The following is a 27,976-nucleotide window of genomic DNA, read 5'->3' on the forward strand; positions in this document are numbered from 1 at the left end:
CCATCTTCCCTAAGAATAGTCTTGGGAGGTATGAAATTATGATTGTCAATGATAAGATGTGCTGCCATGCCATCTCCAGGTATTATGGTTTATATCCTTTATGTCTCATAAAAGAGTATAAAAGGTAGTAAAAGCCCCGAGACAATTTGAACCTTGGCATAACACAACGGTGCTGCAAAACTACCAGTTTCACAGGGTTGTCTCCATTGCCATTTTTGGGGTTCCTGGCATGCTGAGAGGATGTGGATTGGTATTCCTTCCTCTATACATTGTCAATATTTATGAAATAAAATCCACTTTAGCAGTTCACCCAGGTTTGAGTCTATGGCCCACATATCGGTTAGTTGGAAAAGAGCAGGTCCACACGTAAAGGACCTATTATTTTTTTGCTAAAAGCCTGTGTGCAGGAATCTTCTCAACGAATGGTTAGAATTAGATAAAGGTCAACAGCATGCAATGGGAGGTTGAACTTCATCCACATTAATCGCTTGTTGGCGATGTCCATTTTGCTCTCCGAGTTCATGGTGGCCTAACCCTAACCCTAAGTGGAATTTTCCTCCAATAGGATTTTCCCATGTATTTTACCAGGAAATATAGATAGGGTAGCCAAAAAATTAAAAGACATTTGCTTCTGGGGAGGAAAGCCATGGCAAATCTAGACAGCACACTAAAAAGCAGAGACATCACCCTGCCAACACAAGTGCGTATAGTCAAGGCTATGGTTTTCCCAGTTGCAATGTATGGCTGTGAAAGTTGAACCATAAGAAAGGCCGAACACCAAAGGATGGAGGCCTTTGAACTATGGTGCTGGAGAAGACTCCTGCGAGTCCCTTGGACTGCAAGGCATTCAAACCGGTCAGTCCTAGAGGAGATGAACCCTGACTGCTCTTTAGAAGGCCAGATCCTGAAGTTGAAACTCAAATACTTTGGCCACCTAATGAGAAGGAAGGACTCACTGGAGAAGAGCCTAATGCTGGGAACGGTTGAGGGCAAGAGAAGAAGGGGACGACAGAGAATGAGGTGGCTGGATGGAGTCACTGAAGCAGTAGGCTTGAGCCTAAATGGACTCCAGAAGATGGTAGAGGACAGGAAGGCTTGGAGGAACATTGTCCATGGGGTCGCGATGGGTTGGACATGACTTCACAACTAACAACAACAAGATTAGAAAAGTCAGTGCCCTCCTAACCATATCCAAACACTCCGAGTTTGTTGGTGATACCCATTTTGCTGTCTGAGGTCATGGTGACCTATCCCTAACCCTAAGGGGAATTTTCCTCCAATGGGATTTTCCCATGTAAGTGCCTCCTAACTATACCCAAGCACTCCGATTCCATTGGCTGTAGGAATTCTAGGCGGATCTCTCTTTTGACTCTGCCCACAAGGTCTGCTACTCCTTTTCCTACTATCCTAAAGAACTGATTGGTCCTAACTGGCCACATGGGTGCCAACACAAGAGAACCCTGGTTTAATATAGTTCGCCAAACTTCTGCTTCACAAATTATCTTAACAAGAATGATGATCAAACTGGAAAAGACTGCAAAGAACTGTAGGCTGTTTCTACCAATGCCAAAAATAACTCTTGTTTTGGATAAACTACAAGTAAACAACGTGGGAAGGAATGCCAACACTTATGAATCTTTTAATCTTCCAAATTAAAATAATCATGTCAGTTAATGAGAAAGAACCCTTGCGGCCAAAGGGGTAAATATAATACATCCTCCTAGGGCTTATTCTTCAGGTGCTGATAAATCTTTCGAAAAACAGGATTTCAGGATATTCTGTAATCCTCTCCTTTTCCTCATTTCTCTCATTTCTCTATTGGCTCATTCGAAAATAACAAAACTGTTGCATAATTCTCATGGATAGATCCTAAATGGAAAAAGGGTTGACCTTGTTACATCCAAATCTTAAGAGAGAGGGGTATCATACAGAAGCAGGCAACGGACACTGGACTTAACCTGTCATGGATCCACTTCTTGACCCCTCTCTGGATGTGAGTTTGGAGGAGGAGGAGAAAAATGAGTCGGGAGAAGAGAGCACAGAGCTGCGTGGGGGCTTGGATCAGGGATTGGAGGGCTCTGGACTGATGGAACAGCCACAGTTGGGTCGATCAGATGACTGACAGCTGGGCTCGAGCTGAAAGAGCTGCAATTTCAGTGAGTTAGGTCGGAGGCTCCAGGCAAGGATTGGGAGCAGCTGCTGGCAGTTAGCGATGAGGTGGAGGTGGAGGTGGAGCCCACGCTTCCTCCTGGATCAGGATGCGCAGGGCAGAGAGGAGACAGATGCAATGCTGGTCAGCTAGAGTACACGCGAGGAGGCAACCTCGCCCATCTGGAAGAGCTGCACCAGCGTCACCTATTAAAATCCCACTCTACGAGTGGATGTTGCTGTCCAGCGTCGTGCCGTGTGTTCCGTGCATCCTGATCCGTGAATTGGTATCATGACTTGGCTTCCTGACTTTGGACTAACATTTGGACTCCGTTTGTGTTCTGTTTGGACTGGTTTTCTGCCTAGCGACTCTTGTCGTGCTGTCTTTGGTAATTGGACCCGCTCGCTGTGGGTTTTACTTGTAAACCTGCTGGGGAGTTTGAATAAAAACCTTGAACTCTTTGCTTTGTGAGTGTGTGTTTGTGTGTGTGTGGGGGGGGGCAGCACAAAACCAAACTTTCTTCAGACAATTTCACTAACAATGGAGGGTGTCAGGGAGAGACAAAAAAGACAAAATGGTAGCCATAAAGATGAAAGTCCTACCCTTTTTTGTGTCCTGTTGTAGGGGAAGAGATAGCAGAAGCTAGAGGTGGAACAAGAAGGGGAATCAGCCAAGAATCCCTACGTAGTCACAGAAGAGCTAAATACAACCCCTCTTGAGTGCTGTTGGTTCTTATCTACGTCTAATGAGATGCTGATCATTCGTTGAGGAGATTCCTGTGCATAGAGGTTTAGGAATAAATCAGTTTAATTGAACCTTCATGTGTGGACCTGGTCTTTTGTGTCTGACAGTGTTGCATGCACAAAGAGTTTTGACAGCACTGTTACAGCCATCTGAGACCCATACCCCCTGGGAACCCCTGAAGCAACGAAGGAAGTAAAACAAAAATATCTAAATTAACTTTCTGAAGAACCTCCATTGCTTTCGAACTTCCATTCTCCCTTTGAATGCCCAGTTGCTAAACGGGAGCCCAGAATTAGCCAATGGATTTCTGCGTGCAACACCACTGATTCCCTAGAGGACAAGACAGCATCACATTTGAATGTGGCTGTTTAGCTAAAAGGGACACTGTACAGCTTTTAGTAATCCTCATAATTAAAGGATTGGTATGCTGGAGCCATACATTTCCTGATCAAAATATTCATGAATAGGGCTTAAGTGGTGGCTGCGTCTAATTTAAGACTACTTGAATCTTGAAGGCACATTTTCAAACTTCACTGAATACTAATTCAATGTTTATATCTTGGCATTCAAGTCATTAATTCTTGCCATCTATTTCCTTACGTTCAAAAGGTGCCACATTTTTAAAGAAGTCAGAAATCTGCAATAATAATTTCTGAAGAAGACACGTTTTACTCCGTTAAAAATTATTACCCTTGCTGACATTACCTCACAAGAAAATTTCTAACTGTATGAGTAGGATCTTCTGTCATAAAAAAAAAATATGAATACCAAAACTTTTTAATTCTTTTTAATTCTATTTTTATCTTAATTTTATATTGCCTTTTAAATATTGCCCTGTAAATTGCCCTGAGTCCTTCGGGAATAGGGCGGTATAGAAAACTAACTAACTAACTAACTAACTAACTAACTAACTAACTAACTAACTAACTAACTAACTAAATAACTAACTAAATAACTAACTAACTAACTAACTAACTAACTAACTAAATAAATAAATAAATAAATAAATAAATAAATAAATAATAAAAAAAACTACTCTGAGTAGTTTCAGCTTTTAAACATCCTCAAACAACTAGAAACTCACAATTCATTTAGTGACCGTTCAAAGTTACAACGGCGCTGAAAAAAGGGACTTATGACTGCTTTTTGCACTTAAGGACCGTCGCAGCATCCCTGTGGTCACGTGGTCAAAATTCAGATGCTTGGCAACTGACTCATATTTATGACGGTTGCAGGGTCCCTGGGATCACGTGATCCCCGTTTGTGACCTTCTGACAAGCAGAATCAATGGGGAAAGCAGATTGACTTAACAATCGTGCTACTAACTTAATCACTGCAGCGATTCGCTTAACAAATGTGGCAAAGAAAGGTCGTAAAATGGGGGATAATTCACTTAATAAGCATTTCGTCTCAGCTGATTTGGGTGCCAAATCAGCACAGCTTCCCTCCCTTTAATCCAGGGGTCTTCAAACTTGGCCCTTTTATGACTTGTGGACTTCAACTCCCAGAATTCCTCAGCAGGCACGCCTGTCTGAGGAATTCTGGGAGTTGAAGTCCACAAGTCATAAAAGGGCCATGTTTGAAGACCTCTGCTTTATTCACACAGGTCACGTTGTCCAATTAAGCGTTAGGCACTTGTTATGAGAGAATGTCTTTCGTTCTCAGTGAACAACTTTCAAGGGGCCTTGAGTCTCATGGACCGGCAGCTCAATATCTGAAGTTTGCATTCCATTCCCCCTGAATCAGTAGGCAAGCTAAGAAGCAATAATGGATGAAACAGTGTAAGAATTATTCCAAGCTGGAGAAGAGATATTTTTTAAAAAATTGGACAACCATTTGACTGGGATAGTATAAGGCAGACATGTCAAACACAAGGCCCGGGGGCCAGATCCGGCCCGCACAGTGGTTTCATGTGGCCCCTGAAGCCATCCTGGAAACAGGGAGGGAATGGCCCCCACTGCCTTGGCCCTGGCCCAGAGACCCTCCTTCTGCCAGAGACCCCCAGATCTGTCCCACTTCTGCCCAGGCCCCCATAAGCACCCTTGATGCCAATGATGTAGAGCTGGCCATGCCCACCCAGTAGGCCATGCCCCCCCTGGCCACGCCCCCCCCCGAGGGCAACCACAATGCTGATGTGGCCCTCAATGAAATTGAGTTTGACACCCCTGGTATAAGGTCTCCTGCCTCCAGCAGGGGGTTGGACTAGAAGACCTCCAAGGTCCCTTCCAGCCCTAGGCTTCTCTGTTCTAAACTGAAGTACACCACATATGAAAAGTTGCAGCAGATTCTGCAACCAAGTGTAAAATGAAATACTGTATGATGCACAAACAAACAAGCCCGTGTTCAATCATTTAAGACAGGGGTCCCCAACTCCCGGGCCATGGACCGGTATCGGGCCGCGGCATGCCAGCAACCAGTCCGCACAAACAAGCAAAGCCCCATCTGTGGGATGCAGGCAGCACACAAAATCACAAACTCTCAGGTCCGTAGAAAAACCTCTCTCCACGGAACCGGGCCCTGGTGCCCAAAAGGTTGGGGACCTCTGATTTAAGAGGCCAAAGATGGTGAAAATGTTTCCCCCCCGTTTCTCTTTTTTCCTTTTTCTTCCCCAAATCCTAACAGTTCAGGTTAACAACTGTGTCTTAATTGAGATATCAGCTACTGTAGTCTAAGCTAACAAAACCTTCTAGAGGTTTTTAAGCCATATTTGCCTGAATGCCAGCCGGCAGTGCTAAGCAAAGGTTTCTAACATATCTCGTGAATGGCAATTATTATTTTTTTGTATCATGGGATAATTACAGCTGTTCCTTCAGAGTGCAGCGAAAGGTTATTCAAATATATCAAGAGATAGATGGAAAGTGATTTATTTACCTATAACATATTTACCTATAAGAGAGTTGTTGACACATATGATAAACCCTTTACCAAGTATGAAAAATAATTGCTATAGCCATTTTCTTTCTGTTATTGGCAAAATAATACTACGGAAGCAAAAACATTGTCTCCAAAAAAAAGAACATTTTTGTTTAAAATGACACATATTCTGAGTGCCACTTTCAACATAAAATCAAATCAGAATCACAGGGAGGGTAATGATTAAAAAAACAACACAATGTTACTGCAGCGGCGATGATATTAGCAACCTAGAATCAGCACGATGGAGGAATTTTGCAGACCAGAAACCATGTATTAATAAACACCAGCGACAAGGTTGCGGCGTTGCGACTGTAAAAGGCCGATTTGACATTCACGTCTGGCTGCAAGGCATTCTCTGTCGTGAGAAGTTCACATTCAACAAAGAATACAAATAACGGGAATACAAATACAACAGACGCCTTGACTAGTTGATTGGCTTCTGGAAAAATGATCCCTACACAAGAATTGTAGACTATAACGGACAGACGGGCAAGAAGATTGTGAGAGGGCGAGCCAATGGTTGGACAATGTGACCTGAACCAATTTGTAGCCTCCCACTACAAGGAACAAGGACATGCATTTAATTTCACAGCTACTACATTTGTTGGCTGAGCATGGACAAAAACAGCCAGAGAAATGAAGAAATGAATCAAGTTCCTTGAGGATGGCCTCCAGCACGAAAAGCATCAAAAGCTTGGAAGAATAAACCTTTGCTCCCGGTGACCGACTCAGATTGGATCTCGCAGGTTTAGTAGAGATATCTGCAGGCCCGTTCCTTCCATTGTCCATTCAGTTTTTATTTTGAATATCGGCTGCACCAGCAAAACATTTCCGAACAAAAACCCTCTCTAATGAATGGAAGTTCCATACAACTCTGCTGTGATTCTCTGAACTAGGACAACAATGGGAAGCTCTGAATCACACTTTGAAGAAATACCACGAAAAATGTTTAGTGAGCCAGTATTGCAGAGAAAACTGGGAGAGAATGTTTATAGCTCAGGATTGGCTCTGTTGTAGAGATCCCTTGGTGCTCTGGGAGCTTGGCTGTTTTCTTGCAGACATTTTAATACCAAATTAGGTAACATAATCAATGCTAGGGTAATGAAGGCTAGGTAATTTCAGTGCTAGGTAATTTCATTTGGTACTGAAACATCTGCAAGGAAACAACCAAGTGCAAATGGCACCAAGGACCCCAAGAGAAAATTACATTTGCCCTATAGAGCAGGGGTCCCCAACCCCCAGTCCATGGACCAGTACCGGGCCACAGCATGCCAGCAACTGGTCCGCACAAATAAGCAAAACCTTATCTGCGGGATGGAGGCAGCACACAAAACCAGGCCCCCTCCGGTCTGCGGAAAAACCTCTCTCCAGGGAATTGGTCCCCAGTGCCCAAAAGGTTGGGTACAACAGAAGCAGGAAATAGTTCAAATTACAAATTACATTATTATTTGCTTGGCCAATCATCTGAAACAACGTTCAAATGATTGGCCAAGCAAAAGGCAGAGCACAGTTTGAAAAGCAGAATCTCATTTCCCCCCCATCATCAAGACAAAAAGTCAAGCATTCCAGAACCAATGCTGCTTAGAGCGAGAATGCTTCAAGTGTTCAAACACCTCTTGATGGGCCTATCAAGTCCTTCTCAAGAAGCAACGGAAAATCAGACGGTACTCCTGGGAAAAAAAAAAGGGCCACCTTTTGACAAACCCTTCAATCTTCCGATAAACACCACTTTTGGGGTTCCTGCATCCTTGCACGTCTATCTCTCCCAGGACTGAAAAGACCTGTGTCACAATCTGACGGGGGATGTCCGTGGGATGGGGTGGGCATATTTATTTATAAAAGATTCTAAAAAGACAAATCGAAAAATAATTAAAATACTCAAACTCCGCGGGTTAAAATCTTAAAACTGTAGGGAAAAAAAATAAATAAGGACTAGGGGAAGGATAGCATGAAGATGAGAGTGTTTTTTTTTTGTTTTACCACGTCAACCACCAGTGAGGAGAAGCAGTCCACCTTGGGGACACAAGCCAACCCAGCCAAACTAAATTTTAATACCCTTTCAGAATGCCAAAGGGTAGGAGCAGATCTAATCTGCAGTGGTAGAGAGTTCCATAGGGATGGATCCACAGTGCGTTAATTGGGTTAATTCCTTTGGGGTGAGATGGCCCACACCCATGGTGTTGTTGTTAGCTGTGAAGTCGTGTCTGACCCATCGCGACCCCATGGATAACATTCCTCCAGGCCTTCCTGTCCTCTACCATCTTCTGGAGTCCATTTAGGCTCACGCCTACTGCTTCAGTGACTCCATCCAGCCAACTCATTCTCTGTCGTCCCCTTCTTCTCTTGCCCTCAGTCTTTCCCAGCATTAGGCTCTTCTCCAGTGAGTCCTTCCTTCTCATTAGGTGGCCAAAGGATTTGAGTTTCAACTTCAGGATTTGGCCTTCTAAAGAGCAGTCAGGGTTGATCTCCTCTAGGACTGACCAGTTTGATCGCCTTGCAGTCCAAGGGACTCACAGGAGTCTTCTCCAGCACCAGAGTTCAAAGGTTTCAATCCATACACTCCCGTAAAATCAATATGGGGGCCACAACTGCAGGACTGAAGTCTTTCCCCATTGTTATGTGTCACAGCACTTACCAATAGCAATTAGACTTATCTACTGCTTTACAGCCCTCTCTGTTCTGTACCAGCCTGCTACCGGCCCTGCAGAAAAGGCAGGGACAACCCCTTTACAAACAGCAAGAGGCTGGAATTAAGCCTGCCAAATTTATTAACATAAAACAGCAAAACAAGACACCAACCATGAAACAGGAGCTATGAAACAGGAACTAATCAAGCGGTTGCCTTCAGCAAACCAGCCCTCCCACGCATTCCCCTTTTATACAGTTCAGGGCGTGGCTTCTCTCTGCCTCCTTCCGAGGTGCCCCATTGCCTTCCTCTGTTTACTCCTGATTGACTGCCTCCTGCGTCGGGCGTCCTTGAACAGGGCCAGCTGTGGGTTATCTTCATCCACGCTGTCAGGCTCACACAGCTGGGTCTCCGTCGTGACCAGGTGGGAGGGGCCTGGCTGAGGGCTCTCATCAGCAAGATCTTCAACCCCCTCAGCAAGCTCTTCAACACCTCCCTCTTCCTCTGAGTCATCCGACCCAACTGCCGAACCCACAGGCTGACCCTGAATCACAACACTCTCTAAGCGGTTTTCAGTGTCAGTCTATTGCCCCCCAGTGATCTGGGTCCTCATTTTACCGAGCTTGGAAGGCTGGAAGGCTGAGTCAACCTTGAGCCCGGTCAGGATCAAACTCCTGGCAGTGGGCAGAGTTCGCCTGCAGTGCTGCATTCTCACCACTGCGTCACCTCTTACAGCTCTTTGGTGCATTGAGAAAAGGACTCTGATCACACCATCACAGCTGCTACCTTCCGTTTTGTGATTCCCCCCCACAAGAACATCCTTCAACTTGATGGCAGGACATTCTTGAACTAAAGTGGCTCTCCCAATCATATCGTTTCAGCTCAGATGTTTAAAGGTTGAGCTATCTGCCCTTTCTAAGTTCTGAGACAAAGAAGACATGCTAAGACAGGTCACAAAAGAATGGGTCTTTTCCCCCTCTTTCTTAACTTTTTCAGACTTAGTCTATGTTAGTATTGACCCTGATTGCACCATTATAGTTTTTTTTTTTTTTAGCCATTTGGAGAGGGAAGTTTATTTGAGCCAGAAAGTTTTTATGCATTTTAAAGTTCCACTCCAATTCCAGGGTGACACGATATACTAATGTCTCACGAATTCCATTTTTATTAATGATTTTGACGACGGTTGAAGAGATGCATCAACAATAACCCTGCCTGCTGAACGTCTATGAAGCTGGTATTTTTAAATCTACATATCGCTGCCATTTTCTTCTCTATCAGTGTCTCATATCTTAGGTGGTTTTTTCCCCCCTGTCTATTTTTCATCCAGTTTGAGGGGAAAAAAGCATATTAAAGCACCCTTCCCTTACTTTAAAAGTGCTGAATCAGCTTCCGAAGTACATTAACTTGTGTGAGACAATTAATAACGGGAAAGAAGATGCATTGTGAGCGCATTGTGAGGTTGACGTGCCCATCCATTACAGCCTCTGTTGGAAAGATTCTCATGAATAAGGAATCCAGTTCATTATACCAAATATTTCCACTCGAAACTAATTTCAACCAAGTAGAAGATCGTGAAGGGGATTGCTTGACATCTTAACTTTGCAAGTGGTGGATGACTTCATCTCAGTATTCATTCTTCTTCTTAAGTTGTGTGATGGCAGATTTTAATTACATGTGCCTATTTCTGTTTCTCACTGGAGAAAGCAATTATGTTTGGAAGTTAGCAGTGAAAGGAAACCAGGCCATCAAAGAACATGGTAGCTGGACACCATCAGAACAAGAAAAACTCAAAGAAGCAGTGCATGATTGGAAGATGTGGAGAGATCTGGCCCACAGAATTGCCAAGAGTTGTTCATGACTGAATGGATATCACCACCATCACCATCATGATCATCATCATGGTCATCATGATGATGATCATGGTGATGATCATAATGATAATCATAGTGATGATCATGATGATGATCATGATGATAGTAATGATCATGATGATGATCATAATGATGATGGTTGTGATGATAGTGATGATCATGATGATGATGACTGTGATGATTATGATGATGATCATGATCATGATGATCATGAAGATCACGATCATGGTAATGATGATGATCAGAATGATCACAATGAGGATCATGATGATGAATGTGATGATGACCATGATGATGATCATGATGATGATGATCATAATCATCATGATGGTCATCATGATCATCACCATGATCACCATGGTCATCATGATCATCACATTTATCATCGTGATCAAGATCATCATCATGATCATCATCACAATTATCATCATCACCATGATCATCACCATAATCATCATGATCATCATCATGACCATGATCATCATCATCATGACCATGATCATCATCATCGTCATCATTTATCTTTCTCTCTTTATTGAGGAATGAAATTACCAAAACTGCCCTCTATTCCAAGTGTAACAAAATGCATGTTGTGACACATTCTAATGTGATGTCCTAATGCAAACCTCTAAAATGGGAGAAACACCATGAAACTGCAAGGTAGGCGTTGCAGGAAGACTGTGCTTACCTTCATAGGTTCCACTTTCTAGAAGAGCACCACTTTTCTCCAGTTCCATAAAATCTTCAACAGTGATGAAAATATAATCCACCCCAGGAACTTCCCCCTCCTTATGAGGCCTTGTAGTGCCTGTTTTGAAAAAAAAGAAAGAAAAGTCACTTTGGTTACATGCCGCAAAGAGCAGCAGATCATGAAAAACTGCAAGACCAGGTCCACATGTGAAGGTCCAATTAAACTGATTTATTGCTAAACAGTCTATGGACAGGAGTCTTCTCAACTAATGGTTGGCACTCAAGGGAGGGGTTGGATTTAGTTCATTTGTGGCTACATTGAGATTCTAGGCTGGTGCCTCTTTTCACTCCGCCCCAGATTTGCTTCATATACATCAGACTCCCAGATGATTTGCACAAAGTTCAGTTCACTGCATAACGTCATCAACTGACACATTTCATTAGTGCAGCTTTCTAACCGATGAAACGCTAAATATGGATGTTTATTTTATTTCTTTCTCCTGTGTTGGAAAACTGCTAGAATGAAGCCACTCATTAGGAAGCAATAAAAAAAATAACAGCAGCAAACAAGAAAGAGAACCATCAATCAAGATTTATTTTTCAGTACTTCTGACAAAATCCTATGTTCAGTGGGACTTTCACTGTTCTTCACATTATTATTATTATTATTATTATTATTATTATTATTATTATTATTATTATTATTATTATTAATCATCGCAGAGTCAGGCAGATGTTCAGACTGGATTTGGCATTTTTGTCTACCTATCGAGTCCTTACCAAGGACCTGGGATAGGCAGATGTGGATGTTTGATGGTATTATAGATATTGTCGCAGGATGGAAGGAGTATTTATTATTATTATTATTATTATTATTATTATTATTATTATTATTATTATTATTATTATTATTATTATTATTTAATGATAAATGATAAATGATAAATGATAAATAATAATAATAATAATAATAATAATAATAATAATAATAATAATAATAATAATAATAATAATAATAATAATAATAATAATAATAATAATAATAGCACAGTCAGCCAGATGTTCAGACTGAATTTGAGTCCTATTGAGTCCTTACCAAGGACCTGGGATAGGCAGATCTGGATGTTTGATGGTGTTACAAATCTCGTTGCAGGATGGAAACAGTTCTTAGTAAGGCCGCCTTTTGCAATTGACTGGTGGCGAATTTGTCAATGCCGATGATGGTGTTCAAGTGGTGCTCCAGTTGTTTGGGGATTGCACCCAAGGCACCTATTACTATTGATACTACCCTTGATTGCCTTTGCCACAGTTGTTCTATTTCTATTTGTAGGTCTTTGTATTTTGTTATCTTCTCCAGTTCTTTCTCATCTATTCTGCTGTCTCCAGGCACTGCCACATCCACACATTCACTATTCAGACTTTTTTTCTTTTCTTTTTTTCTTTTCTTTTCTTTTCTTTTTTTCTTTTCTTTTCTTTTCTTTTCTTTTCTTTTCTCTTTTCTCTTTTCTCTTTTCTTTCTTTCTTTCTTTTTCTCTTTCTTTCTATTATTATTATTATTATTATTATTATTATTATTATTAGTAGTAGTAGTAGTAGTAGTAGTAGTAGTAGTAGTAGTAGTAGTAGTCGTCTTCCTTATTGCAAAACTAAGGACCAGCCAAGGAAAAGATCAGAAGGAAGACTGATTGAGTCATCACCAAGAGGATCAATCAGGCAAGTTGAAGGCAAGTTGTTCCTGTCCTTAATTGTTCTCACAAAATGGTTTTTCTCTTATTGTAGTAGAGGCCCACTCAGAACCATACCCCCCAAAATACAGTAGGTTGTTGGTGATGGGATGCTTTTTCTTCTTCTTCTTTTAATTGGAGGGGACACATTGAATTTGGAAGACTTTCACCTCCTCTGCTTCTTTACCATTTGGAATCCGCTGGTCTCTGCTTGCCATCCCAGTCAGCTCAAATTATATGCTCAATTTGCAGATGCCATGGCAATCTGTGGGCTCTCTCCATGGCAGATGGGAAGCCAGGCACATGGGAGAGCCTGTATAATTTATGTACTGTTTTTGTCTCCCAGTGGTTTTGGAGGCACTTAGCATGTAGGAATGGAGGCAATTTTCCAAATTGGCAGGATAGGACGTCTGCCAGTTCCCAGTGTGCTTAAATGGGAAATGTGGAGAGACTTATGTTCATGGGCACCATTGAGAGGCTTTTCAGATTCAGTGGAAAATCTCAACTGAGCTTTTGAGAGAGGTCCTACAAAAGAGAGCAATTTGAGCGTCTCTGCAGCAAGCAGACAACCCCAACATTGATTCAATTTATGTGTCAAATAATTAGAATACATAGATTGAACCAGTGGTGGGATTCAAATCCCTGAACAACTGGTTCTCTGTCTGGATGCAGGCCTGGGCCTCCAAGGTCTAGAATGGGCTTCCAGCATCCCCGCACTTCCAGTGGGCTGTTATCGGTCTGGGAGACCTCCTCCAGGCCTCCGAGGCTTAGAACGGACTTCTGGAAGTGGCATCCTCGCACTTCCGGTGGGCCGTTCTAGGCCTCGGAGGCCTCCTCCAGGGGTGCATTCAGCTGGTTCTCCAAACTCAACAAAATTTAGCTACCAGTTCTACCGAACTGGTGCGAACCGGCTGAATCCCATCACTGAATTGAACAAACAGGTAATCGTGGTAGTACAGTGGTTAGAATGCAGTATTGCAGGCTACTTCTGCTAACTGCCAGCTGTTAGATTGCCCTTGACAATCCAGGTCCTCATTTTACCGGCCTTGGAAGGATGGAAGGCTGAGTCAACCTTGAGTTGGTCAGGATCGAACTTCTGGCAGTGAGCAGAGCTAGCCTGCATTCTAATCACTGCGCCACCACGGCTCCCACATTACAGAGGATGTACAGTATAACATGTCTTACTATGATTTTTATACGCTTACATGCTTTATTAATTGTACTCAGGAAAGAATTACCAAGTAGAGATAATAAATGTCTTTTTTTTGTGAGACTGTAGTCCTCGATTATAATTTTTATGGTTTGTCACAGACACAGCCAGATGTTCAGACTGGATTTGCCATTTCTATTTACCTATCAAGTCCTTCCCAGCAACTATTATTATTACTTTACTTTCTGAGTTGTCTAAAGCTCTTTGGAGTTGAGCACATCAAAAATTGGAAGAAGGAAGGAAGGAAGGAAGGAAGGAAGGAAGGAAGGAAGGAAGGAAGGAAGGAAGGAAGGAAGGAAGGAAGGAAGGAAGGAAGGAATCAATCCCCTTGAAGGAACTTTACTATATAAACATAACTAATAAACATATTAATATATGTTAATATAGTAAAGTTATTCTAACCCTAATGTAAAAAAAAATAACAATTGTTTTTATTCAGGTACATCCTGCAATATTACTGCTTCCTTCCTTCCTTCCTTCCTTCCTTCCTTCCTTCCTTCCTTCCTTCCTTCCTTCCTTCCTTCCTTCCTTCCTTCCTTCCTCTTTTAATATATAAATTATTTATATTTATAAATATAAATATCATATACATAATAAACATGTAAATTCTATATTTCTATCAGTGGTATATATTGAAGCACCTAACCATAGAGAGGTGTTGATTATTAATTCTAGCTGCTGGGAAAACCATATTCCGTGGTGTCTAATATACAAGCACTGATGCTCTACCTAGTCAGCAGCGATGTGCAATCTTTCTGCCCCCGATCAGCTACAATTTGACCCAAATGAGAGAACAAGTTTTGGACTCATTCAACAGAGTTAGCACTCTGAGATCACTGAAGTCCCAGGGTTATGAGGCTTCTCATCTGTGGCTTTAACATTTTGACTTCAGCTAGAAATGCAATCAAAGGAAAAATGAAAGCTCAATCAGTTGACACCTTTGCACCATCCCTGCCAATGTGGATCCTGCACATCATTGTTTGAGAAAGTACAGCGTCGGTATCTGATGTAGGGCAAAAGGACACCTGTTTTAACTTGCCCTGATTGGATTGTACTGTGATTTTTGTGAGTCGCCCTGCGTTGTTAACAGAACAACAGACTTGGAAGGGACCTTGAAGGACTTCTAACCCCCTGCTCTGTACTATTTCAGACAAATGGTTGTCCAATCTTTTTTTTTTAAAAAAAACTCCAGTATTGGAGCACCCACATCTTCTGGAGGCAAGCTGTTCCACTGAATTGTTCTCAGGAAATTTCTCCTTAGAGAAATCCATGGCTTTTCATCCTGCCTTCTGGTGCTTTGGGGAATAAGTTGACCCCCTCTTCTTTGTGACCCCCTTAAATATTGGAACACAGCTATCATGTCATCCCTAGTCCTTCTTTTCACTAGACTATTGAGAGTCATGTGGCATACAAGTTGAATAAATTATTGTTATCCATTATTTCACCCTGGGAGTACATACGCTGATCATGTGGCTGTGGGATGGAATGTGTTTGCATTACTGCCATAGACACATACTGACTGTCTTCAAATATTATTGTGTTTTACCACCATCTCACATACCATCCTACAGATCTAGCAATTCACTTTTCGGTGCCGTAGGTCCTCATCTAAGGACAATAGATCTTTGTTGGTACGAATCTAAAGAAAACGTAAAACACAGTTTGAATTCAGTCCTTGCTTCTGAGCGCAAGAGACAATAAGATATTGTGAAAGGAAACTTTAGGAAAGAATCCATCTTGAGCAGTTGTATTTTTTTTTAACCAATTCAAAGCAAGAACTCAAATGAAATCTCCTAAGCACACAACATGCTGTTGCTTCTCTGGACACATACCAAAAGTGAATACATGCCTTGAAACAAACAAAAAACAAACAAACCACAGCTTGTTACTGACAAATATATGCAAAGCTTATCACATCTTAATAAAGCCAGAGAGGCCTTGAAGCAGTGAACAACTAATCTTTATGAAACATCAGATAAATTCTTAATATGACCTTGCCATAAACCTTACTGCTAGCAAATCTTGCCAATATTTAATGAGCTGCTTTGTTCAGTGTGCCATACAGAAATAATACCGCTGTGAGGAAGACAAGGGAGACAAAAGAATTCCCACCCACTTCTAACAAAAGCACATCAGTACCAAGGGACTTCATTAATTTATGGCCCTCATCGAAATTCCCAGGTGGCCCAAACATTAAATGTTCTTCGTAAGCAAACTGATAGACATTACAGGGCAGAAAGCTCTGGGTTTTGTTTGGTTTTTAAAATATTCCGAGCAACACCATAACATTTCGGAAATCATATTTAGAAAATAAAAATAGGGCTATCGTTGTTGTATGCCAGCTGGAGGTGGGTGGCCATATAAATGCAGAGAAGAACAACAAAGATGATCGGGGGACTGGAGGCTTAAAACATATAAAGAACAGTTGCTGGAATTGGGTATGTCTAGTTTAATGAAGAGAAGGATGAGGGGTGACATGATATGATACCAGTCTTCCAATATCTCAGGGGCTGCCCCAAAGAAGAGGGAGTCAAGCTATTCTCCAAAGCACCAGAAGGCAGGACAAGAAGCAACGGATGGAAACTAATCAAGGAGAGAAGCAACCTAGAACTAAGGAGAAATTTCCTGACAGATAGAACAATTAACCAGTGGAACAACTTGCCTCCGGAAGCTGTGGATGCTCCAACACTGGAGGTATTAAAGAAGAGATTGGACAACCATTTGTCTGAAATGGTATAGGGCTTCCTGCCTGAGCAGGGGGTTGGACTAGAAGACCTCCAAGGTCCCTTCCAGCTGTATTCTGATTTGAACAAGATAGGGTTGGGAAATAATTCTGCTTGAAACCTGGAAAAAAAAATCATCATGCTTTCATAAAAGGGCAACAGCGCTTCAGCATAAATCAGCAGATTTATGTCAGCAGAGGAAATAAATCAGAAAATTGTTTTTCTGTTTCTGAAAATGGAAAAATAAGGACGGACGCCGACTCTGTGCATTAGGTATGCTTCATACTGTTTCAACAGTGCCCGTGGCAAGTTTTTGCAGACCGACGGTAATAGTCTTTTCCTTTCCATTCAAAGTTCTTGGATCCAATGCCAAGACTTGCAAACTAGCAACGTTAATTGAGCCATCTTGATCTAGTTGGCAAATTCCCAATTCCATCTACAATGCATCGACTTTTAAGAACGGCTCTGACCGAGGATTAAATCAGTTGACAAAGAGGTTCATTTTTTTTTAATCCTGGTCTTAACTCGTGTGACATCTTTCGTCCATTATCTTTGCCAGAGGGCCGTTCAATTGGTTAATAACAATAGTCCCTATGGTTCAAGGGACGCGGTGGCTCAGTGGGTTAGGACGCTGAGCTTGTCGATCAGAAGGTCGGCAGTTTGGCGGGTCGAATCCCGAGTGCCGCGTAGCAGAGTGAGCGCCTGTTACTCGTCCCAGCTTCTGCCAACCTAGCAGTTCGAAAGCACGTCAAAATGCAAGTAGAAAAATAGGGACCACTCCGGTGGAAAGGTAACAGCGTTCCGTGTGCCTTTGGCGTTTAGTCATGCCGGCCACATGACCACGGAGACGTCCTTGGACAAGCGCTGGCTCTTCGGCTTTGAAACAGAGATGAGCACCAGCCCCTAGAGTCGGAAACGACTAGCACGCATGTGCGGGGGAACCTTTACCTTTACCTTTACCCCATGGTTCATTGAGTAGTGGTGTGAATGCTTCAAGATAGCTTCTTAGAAAATTATCGGCATTTCAACCTTGAAGAGCAACAAAGAGGTCAACAGTTCAATCCCTCAGGGGCTGTTTGGTGTTCATCAAATGAAAAATGAAAAGGAAGGAAGTGATACTTGAATGTTGACCAGACTGCAAGTTTCCTTCTCAAAAGAAAATATCGTTTGATTTGGAAAGCTTAGAAAGGTTTTTTTTTTTTTTTGATTTGGGAAGCTTAGAGGTAGGTCTTTCTCCTTAATGGTCTTTTTTATAAGATTTCTGAGTTGCAGGTCATTCTCTACTACGTTTTAAGGGCTGTGAAAAAAAGGAAGAGGTGCTATAGATTGCCAAAATGGTCTTCCCTAAATTTTTCCAAGATGACGGTACTAACGTTTCTTTTAAAAAAATAAGGAACTCCATGACTTTCTTAAAAGCCAGGCAATGGAAATTAAAAGGAAAATTAAAGTACAATATGACGTGTATAAAATATAAAATACACCTGATGTTACCTCCCCATCACAAGACCCTCTCAGTTGATGTGACCCAGACCTGACCCCCCACAAGACCCCTCAGTTGATGTGACCCCCACCTGACCCCTTACAAGACCCCTCACTTGATGTGACCCACACCTGGCCCCTCACAAGACCCATTACAAGACCCATCATAAGACCCTTGGACCCACACATGACCCATCACAAGACCCACCACAAGACCCTCACCTGATGTGACCCACACCTGACCCCTCACAAGACCTCTCACAAGACCCTCACTTGATGTGACCCACATCTGACCCCTCACAAGACCCATTACAAGACCCATCATAAGACCCTTGGACCCACACATGACCCATCACAAGACCTTCTCAGTTGATATGACCCACACCTGACCCCCCACAAGACCCCTCAGTTGATGTGACCCCCACCTGACCCCTTACAAGACCCCTCACTTGATGTGACCCCCACCTGGCCCCTCACAAGACCCATTACAAGACCCATCATAAGACCCTTGGACCCACACCTGACCCACCACAAGACCCTCACTTGATGTGACCCACATCTGACCCCTCACAAGACCCATTACAAGACCCATCATAAGACCCTTGGACCCACACCTGACCCCTCACAAGACCCATCACTAGACCCTCACCAGACCCTCACCTGACGTGACCCTCCCATCACAAGATCTGCTGACCACACAAAGCACCTATAAGCAGAAGAACACCAACATTGACAATCTCCCTAAATTCCATTGAAGATGTCACCTAGTCTGGCAACGAAATGTTTGGAAACCAACCCAGAAGCTCAGAGGACGAACCTCCACCCTCAAAATTCAATATGTTTCAATTTCATGCTTGGTTTCCCCTCGCGATGAGTACATCAATTATAAATCTTAATAGGATATGTGACTTTGCCTATGATGGCATATTTCATCAATGTCTGGAGTGAGAACTGCTAAAATTTTAGGGTTGGTACAACCTTCATCTTCCACATCATGTAAGCTCAGTTGTCGCAAGTGACAAAAATCCAAGGAAATCGAAGAAGTCGTTAAAACTTCAAAAGAGCTTCCCTTTTTCATTACATATTTAGTCTTTCCACAACTCAAGTTTCCTTATTGTCATTAAATCTTTGGAGGTATGAGGATTGAATGTTGTTGTTGTTCGGTTGCTAAGTCATGACTCTTTGCAACCTCCTGGACCATAGCATCCCCGGCCCCCTGTCCTTCACTGTCTCTTGGAGTTTGCCAAAATTCACGTTCATTGTGTTGATGACACTATCTAACCATCTCCTCCTGTGTTGTCCCCTTCTCTTTTTGCCTTCCATCTTTCCCAACATTGGGGTCTTCTCCAAGAAGTCCTCTGTTCTTATTTGATAGCCAAAATCTTTGTGCTTTGTGCTTCAGCATTGTCCTTCCAAGGACCAGTCAGGGTTGATTTCCTTCAGGATCGACTAATTTGATCTCCTTGCAGTCCAAGGGACTCAGCCTTCCATCCTTCCGAGGTAGGTAAAATGAGGACCCAGATTGTTGGGGGCAATTAAGCTGACTTTGTAATAATGCCGCTTGGGGTGTGTGTGAAAGCCCTAACAAGCAGGCATATACATAGAATGAAGGCTACTGCTAAGCTTGTAAGCCGCCCTGAGTCTTCGGAGAAGGGCGGGATATAAATGTAATAAAAATAAAATAAAAATAAATAAAAATAAATTAATCTTCTCCAACCCCAGGACTGATTGTTAACTATACTTACTAATTTTTTGTGACATGTTGTGCAATATATTGTGCGTGCTAGACAGCAACATAAGATCAACACCCAATGCTGAAACGGATAGAAAAAGGCCAATTACTGATGTTCACTTACTTAAAAGCAAGCAAGTGCAATACGCTTTAGTGTGAAACGTTAGGCTTGGAATTTTAAGGCAGAGAATCTTGGGGTTTTTTAAAAAAAAATATTTGAGAAGATTCCTGAGAATACTGCGGACAACTGAGAAAAGTAACAAATAGGCGTTGAACAAATCAGTCCAGTTGTCTCACTTGAGGTACAAATGACCAGGCTCAAATTATCTTATTTTGGACACACGATGCAACGACCAGTGGAAGGAAAGAGAAGAAGAGGACAACTATGAGCAAGGGGAAGTCAGTTGCACTGGGGATGGGTCCACCCTTCTATGCAGTTGCTAGGAGAAGAAAACAATTTGATTACACACACGATCAACCGATCACCCTATTACTTAATTTTCTTCCTTAGTGCAAAATCTGAATTTCACCCTCAAAGAGTTTTGTGTCATCTCTACCTACATCCTGGAACAGGAAAACAAAGGATTTGCTTCCTTATTGTCTGAGATGGAGTGCCACGCAGGATGTCGAGAAGGACTGCTTTGTTCGGTTTCCTGGGCTAAAGAAGCTTATTATTATTTAATGGAGTTACAAATTGTCTGTTTTCGTTCAATTACTCCTAGGCTTAAATGAATGATGGTTTTTTTCAGAACTCTTTTTTTTTTTTTGGATTGGCACAACTGATTAAAGGAGTAAGCTAACTCAAGGGCTAATTAGCTTGTAGTGTGAGCCATAATGTCATCTTAGAGAAAGAGGATATGCATTTATAACTGCTATAAAGAAAAATGGAAGCCACTCCTTGATATTTTTTTTCTTTATATGTCTTGTTCCTTTCATGTCTTTTCTATGTACTTATCCCTTCCATTCCTTTCCTTTCTCCACTTTCCTTCCTTCCTTCCTTCCTTCCTTCCTTCCTTCCTTCCTTCCTTCCTTCCTTCCTTCCTTCCTTCCCTCCTTCCTTTCCTTCCTCTCACTGCCCTTCCTTCCTTCCTTCCTTCCTTCCTTCCTTCCTTCCTTCCTTCCTTCCTTCCTTCCTTCCTTCTTCTCTTTCTTTCTTTTTTCTTTTTTCCTCCCTCCATCTCCCTTTCCTTTCCTTCCCTTCCCTTCCCTTCCCTTTCCTTCATCTCTTCCTTCCCTTCTATTCATTCTTCTATTTTCCTTTCCTTTCCTTTCCTTTCCTTTCCTTTCCTTTCCTTTCCTTTCCTTTCCTTTCCTTTCCTTTCCTTTCCTTTCCTTTCCTTTCCTTTCCTTTCCTTTCCTTTCCTTTCCTTTCCTTTCCTTTCCTTTCCTTCATCTCTTCCTTCCCTTCTATTCATTCTTCTATTTTCCTTTCCTTTCCTTTCCTTTCCTTTCCTTTCCTTTCCTTTCCTTTCCTTTCCTTTCCTTTCCTTTCCTTTCCTTTCCTTTCCTTTCCTTTCCTTTCCTTTCCTTTCCTTTCCTTCCCTTCCCTTCCCTTCCCTTCCCTTCCCTTTCCTTTTTTCCTCTCTCCTTCCCTCTTCTTTTCCCCCTTCCCTTCCTTTCCTTTCACAGGAGTATAGATACTATTTGATATTAAACTAGTGAAACAGGAAATTGGGAATCCTATTGTTACAAAGGAGCACCAAAGGCCTATTCTCATGTGCTACTTCTGAGCAATTACATTGCAATATTTGAGATGAGAGTTCATTCGTTACCACTATTCGGAATAACACAATACACTATCAAGGAGAAGGGAAACTGAAAGAAAGGGAATCTCCTACAGTGCCGATTTTGTCAAATACAAGTAACAAAATTTGAACAAGTGGTATCAAGCAAATACATAACACACATATAGACATGCCATATGCATACATATGTAGATTTCTACTCCCTTACATATACATGTTAATCACCGTTCATCTTGAATACATAACGGAAGGAGGAAGCTTGAGAATTCACAAGGGTGACACTGAATAGAACAAAATTGTGGCTTCGCACAACACGGAGCCCCCTCCCAAAAGGTAACAAAAAATAAAAATAAAATAAAACAGGTTGTGAAGAGGGTGTGTAGTCTCCCAGACAATCTTGCGGACCCTGCTCAAGCAACACTTCTGTGCCATGTCCTGGATGGAAGGGAGGGAACCGCCAATGATCTTTTCTGCTGTCCTCACCACTCTCCGCACCGCCTTCCTGTCTGAAGCAGGGATGCTTCCAAACCAAACTGTGATGCTGTATGACAGGATGCTCTCGATTGTCCCTCTGCAGAAAGTGGTCAGGACAGGGGAAGGAAGATGAGCTTTTCTCCTGCGACGCAGAAAATGCAAGTGCTGCTGTGCCCGCTTCACCGGTGTCTCGCTGTTGAGCGACCAAGCCAGCCTAACCTAGCCTAAAAGATTAATAATCTTTTAGATTTGTTTTGTCTTATAGCAATTGGCACCCATTGAGAGCTGCCAGCTCTGGGCTCAGAACATTGAAGCTGCTCAACCAGCTTCAAGCATACATGTTCTCCCAGTGATTCTAAATGGATTTGGCAGAATTAATTGGGCCAACAGTTGCAGCAAAAAATGATATTTCTCAGGGACCCCAAATACAGACATTATACAGCTGTTTCAGTATAAATTTATCAAGTAAATTCACTGTAAATTGTTTACTGTGGCGATGAAACCTGTGTGGGGAAATAAGCCTTATACCTTCAGGCATTACTGTTTCTCACTGGGAATGCTCTAAAGCATAAGTCTTGCCTTCAACAAAATACTGTTTCATTTATGACAAGTGTTCATACATGCCTTATGAAGTTTTGATGAAGAAATTACTGGCTTTGCAGTTCTCTTTCTATTTAGCAGCTGGCATTCATTTATTGGGCCTTAGCTAATGCCTATAGATTTTGCTTTGACTTTTTCAGTAGAAATTAATATAAGAATAATAGCTATGAGGAAGCTAATCACCAGTTTGTGGGAACATGAGCAAAGGGTTAGATAAGGAGACCCAAACTCATTGGTGGCCTCACACTGTAGTGAACAGGGACATACATTCAAGTTAACAGCTACTATGATTGTTGGCCGAGCAGGGACAAAAACAGCCAGAGACATGATTGAAGCCTGGGAAATGGGCGCCTTTTTGGTCCAGGAGTGCTGATTTACCACCAGCATATCAGTTACTTAGGAGCCAAGGGTGGGTCAGCATAAGGAAATTACAGTCAACAATTTAATAGCAATTTAAGAATGTCCAGGATGAGAGGAGTCTTTAATAATATTTTGAGCTTTCCTAAGACAACAGGAACTGTACAGTTCGTCTTTAGGAGGTGGGGGAGGAGAGGGCAGCCAATAATCCTCTGGCCGATGGTAATAACTCTCTGGAGCGCTTTCCTATCTGCTACTATCCAGTTGGCAAACCACACACAAACGCAATAGGTCAGAATGCTCTCTATGGGGCAGTGGTAGAAGGTCACCAGCAGTTTTTCATTCATTTGTTGTTTCCTGAGAAGTCTTAAGAAATATAATCTTTGCTGGGCCTTCTTAACCAATGCCATAACATGAGCACTCCAGGTCAGGTCCTCTGTTATGGTAACACCCAGAAACCTAAAGCTGGCCACCTGGTCCACACGGTCTCCGCTGATGATCAGGGGCTGAATATGGGATCTCTCTCTCTCTCTTTCTCTCTCTCTCTCTCAAGCCAAATTATAGAAGGCATAGAGAAAGCCCATCAACAAATGAGGGACAGCTATTACCAAGGCAACGAACAGATAAAAAGAACTTTAAGCATCATACTTGCACAAATAATGGTGTTCAACATAAAAAGGTCAAATATCTAGGAAACTATTTGCTTAAAAGTATTGTTAAAAATAATTTCTTCACAGGTTTGGAATGGCGGATGAAGAAAGTTAAAAATTGTCTTGGATAGGTAGACTTACAGCCATTTTTTTTAAAAAAGGAAACATTATTGTGTTCTAAATGATTCTAATAAAAATGGAAAGCGAGGTATTAAATTATATCTGTTTAACTCAAATCACAGATTGTATGGCATCCCTTTATGGTTTAGCTATCTCTACTGAAAAAAGCAGAGATTCCAGATGGCCTGCACAGATATCTGGACCAATAAAGCAGAGATAAACAAGCTCATGAGAGATTATGTGATAATAAGCAGCATATTAAAAGTTCTGGATGAGTAGAGGGAAGGAATTAGTCCAGACCTTGTCCTCTCTCATCTCAAATGAGGGCATTGGATGAGGGGAATAGATGGGGAACTCATCAAATTTGCAGAGGACACCAAGCTGGCAGGAACAGCCAACACTCCAGAAGACAGGCTTAAGATACAGGAGGATCTGGACAGACTTGAACACTGGGCGCTATCTAACAAAATAAAATTCAAGGGTGAAAAAAGTAAGGTTCTACATTTAGGTAAGAAAAACCAATGGACAGGTATAGTATACTATATATCACTAGATATTAATTGCAACTTGAGCAGCACCAACGCTGTAGCTGAGACTGTCAACTTCACCAAGCATTTTAGATGAATGAGATGGTGGCGATTCCAGGGACTGTAAAGGCTAGTTGGGGATTAATTCTCTGCAAGGGATTGAGACCAAATTAAAAACTTCTCTGGGCTACGATTGCCTTCAAATGGCTGTTGTGCTTCTCATGTCAGCATGAGACCATTATGCCTTCATCATGACCCACCAAGCCTGGGACTGATTAGGAACATTAATGCTTATGACATTCACAAAGAACAACGTGATTTGCTGCTGGCCTTTTATCATTAGACTCTTTTGTGAACGGACCCTTTTTGACCTGAATTTGCACCTCAATTCAAGTGTTTGAAATACTTATGAAATGGGCCATAAACATGTATAGTCCATTCTGATAAAGTATGCCACTTGGTCCATTTAAATCTTATGGGTTTAAGCTGCACTTAATCTTAGCTTAGCTGGGGGCAAGGGATTCCCTGCCCATTTACAATTCTAAAGACAGTGTGTCTGGGGGTCATCTGAATAAATTGCTTTGAAATATTGTAAAGGTGGTTGACGTAAACATGGTAGCATGATGTCACCGAGTAGCAAGTCCCAGTTCAAACTGGGACTTGTTACTCAGTGACATAACTTTTTGGGTTGCAGTAAATAACCAAAATTTGGTTGTAGTAAATAATCCAAAAAAATTTGGTGGCAATAAATAATCCATTTTTCCCCCAGTGCCTCCTATATTTGCACACCTCTCGTAACAATTACAAAGTCTACTAAGATAGATTTACAAAGTTTGTGGAAAAAGGCACTTTATAACCTACAATATTATAGAACGGATTTTGATTCATATTTCTTATTATATTCACTTTCTTTCTTTCTTTCTTTCTTTCTTTCTTTCTTTCTTTCTTTCTTTCTTTCTTTCTTTCTTTCTTTCTTTCTCCTTTCCTTTCCTTTCCTTTCCTTTCCTTTCCTTTCCTTTCCTTTCCTTTCCTTTCCTTTCCTTTCCTTTCCTTTCCTTTCCTTTCCTTTCCTTTCCTTTCCTTTCTTTTCCTTTCTCTCTCTTTTTCTTAAAAAGCAATGCCATTTGCATTAAACCCTTGAATTTTATTACACAATGTTTTTTCAATCTCATTGCCTCAGTTTACTCAACTTCCCTAAATATTTTCTAGTTTGTACAGAACTTTTCATTTAAAATGCCTTAAAATGTTTTTGTGGGAGTTAATATCGCCCTGGATCTTTCCATGCCTTTGTCACTGTTAATGTTTTATTTATCAAGTATCTTATCTCACTTTCTCAGATCTGTATATTTCTTCAGAATCCCGAGAGGAACACTTGGCCTAAAACATTTACCGAACTTGGACTGAAACAACACACACAAAAATGGCTAAAATTGCTGTTCGATTTACTAGGCAACTAAATGGTCTCTATTTAAGAACGCCATTTTGGAGATTGGCAAGTTGTGCTTCAGTGGCTGCTAAATAAAGAAATTATTTTATCTGGAGAGTTTGGCAATGAACTATTTATCTATTTACCTAATTGCTGTGTTAACTTGGTAGTTTAAGTCTAAATGTATTTTAATCAGGATTGCCTATTACCCTAAGCATGAGACAATAAACTGTTCAATATTTCCTGTTCTGGAAATTAAGACCCTTTTCAGCCTAAATTTGAAAACCTGATTGACTCTTTTAGTATCTCATTGTCAGATGGGAAAGACCAGGTCCACAAGTCTAAATGTGAAGGTCCAATTAAACCGATTTATTGCTAAAAGTCTATGCAAAGAGCCTCCGCTTGTGGCTATATAGGGATTCTAGGCTGATCTCTCTTTTAACTCCACCCCTGGATTCTGCCAATCCTTCTGCTACAACCATGCCTATATTTCATGTCAGCTATTGAGAAAAGAGAGTTCCAGGTATATTGAATGCAGTATATTAATAAGGATTTCTATCTCACAATAATTAAACAACGCACAACCACGCTGCAGATGAAACCTATTTTTGCCACTTTAGCTCACCTCATCATAATGACTTCTCATTTCCCATTTTGCTGACCTGTAAAATTAGTGGCTATATTTGCATAATTGTTTGTTTTGATTCGCTGGCTGGTTTTAGGAATGTTGTATTGGAGCCGCTGACATACAAAAACAGAATACAATACTAAAAACATAAACATGCACCTGGAGATTACAACCTTAAACAATGAAGCACAATAAAATGCTTTTCATTTAGATTTCCTGCATGAAAGGAAGAGAATAAAAAAAAAGAAAAATCTCAACTGCTACGAGAAGAGAGACTAAAAATATTCATTAATATGAGGAACATGTTCAACGCTGCCATTGTGATTTGTAGCTCAGGGGCATCATATTCGATGTAGCACAACTGAACCCTTCCTGTTGAACTTACTATACAATTAATCTCAAAACTGTTGCGGTATACATGAGAAGTTGGTTAGCATGGGGAAGGTTTTCCATTCTTGAGAGGTGAGCAGGATAAGCATCCCTAATTATGCCCAAAACATTTTAAGGAATATTATATTTCTTCTACGTTTTTCTTCCAGCTTGTCCTTCAGATTAGAAGAAGTACTTTCTCCATTTCATCAAATGGAAGATTCTGCGTTGGGAAAAAAACAACAACCCAGCGATTTGTATAAATTGATTGTTCCCACTGCAAGACAATTTTATGCAGTTGTCGTATCTACAAGGGCGTTTCACCTTGCAGTACCATGATATAACTGCAAACTAACCTTTCAGGAATCAGATACTATTAACACGGAATGCAAGTTTGCAGTTGATGTTCTAAAGATGGAAACAATCAAAGTTAGCAAATTATGGGATGGTGCCTACCTTCAAGGCAATTCAAACATGTCTTCCATTCATGGAAATAATATGAAAGCATTGATTTTTCAAACTTCAGAGCAGATTTTGAACTAACGTTGAACTTATTGTACAAATTAAATAAATTACACAATAAATAAATACATCTATGTATACTTGTTAAATATCAATAACTTATACAATAAATAAGTACATTGTACTTGTTGTGTTTTTAGGCCGTATTGTCTGCTGCCTTGTGTAGGATGTCTTTTTAATCATGTGAACCCACCCAGAATTATTTTGCATTTGTGTGGGCTAGAAATTGATCATATATATAAAAATTTAGCAATTCTAAAAAAAAATAATAATGTAAAGATTTGGAACAGAATCCTAGCTTAGTGTGAGGATTCTTGGACAGAGGATTCTTGGACCAATTTATTAGCATCTTCTGATTTTCAGAGGTTTTCCCCTTCAATTCTAACAACTTTATCTAGCACAGTCAATGTATGTCTAATATATTAAGTATCAAGATAAATCAAATGCAATGTGCACCTGAGCAGCTCAAGAGTTCCTGCCAAAATTTTCATATTGGGAACTGGAAAACATGTCATGAGCCTAGAGTCATTAGGTTGCCAAAATTTTATTTTCCTATTTTTCCCCCCTTCTCAAATTGCTGTGTTAATCTATTTCCCATTTTACTGTAAAGTTATTGCAAAGGCCGGTCAAAGACCATTAATAAAGAAATTTAATCTGATTTTAAGGATTTCATCAGAGTTAAGAGTGGGACAAG

At 41.2% G+C, this 27,976-nt stretch overlaps 1 protein-coding gene across 2 annotated transcripts in view; it reads right to left on the bottom strand.

Annotated features, from left to right (window-relative positions):
• MAGI2 (membrane associated guanylate kinase, WW and PDZ domain containing 2) overlaps positions 1 to 27,976 on the bottom strand; it is a gene marked incomplete at its 5' end in the record, with an annotated part of 567,180 nt that overhangs the window by 220,180 nt on the left and 319,024 nt on the right. For both annotated transcript variants that reach the window (XM_081331358.1, XM_081331357.1), the window contains one exon: positions 10,995 to 11,114. In XM_081331358.1, coding sequence (XP_081187484.1) covers positions 10,995 to 11,114 — 120 coding nt within the window. The remainder of the gene's footprint in view (positions 1 to 10,994; positions 11,115 to 27,976) is intronic.

Source organism: Vipera berus, assembly GCF_964194415.1.
Source record: "Vipera berus genome assembly, chromosome: 6".
NCBI lineage: Eukaryota > Metazoa > Chordata > Lepidosauria > Squamata > Viperidae > Vipera > Vipera berus.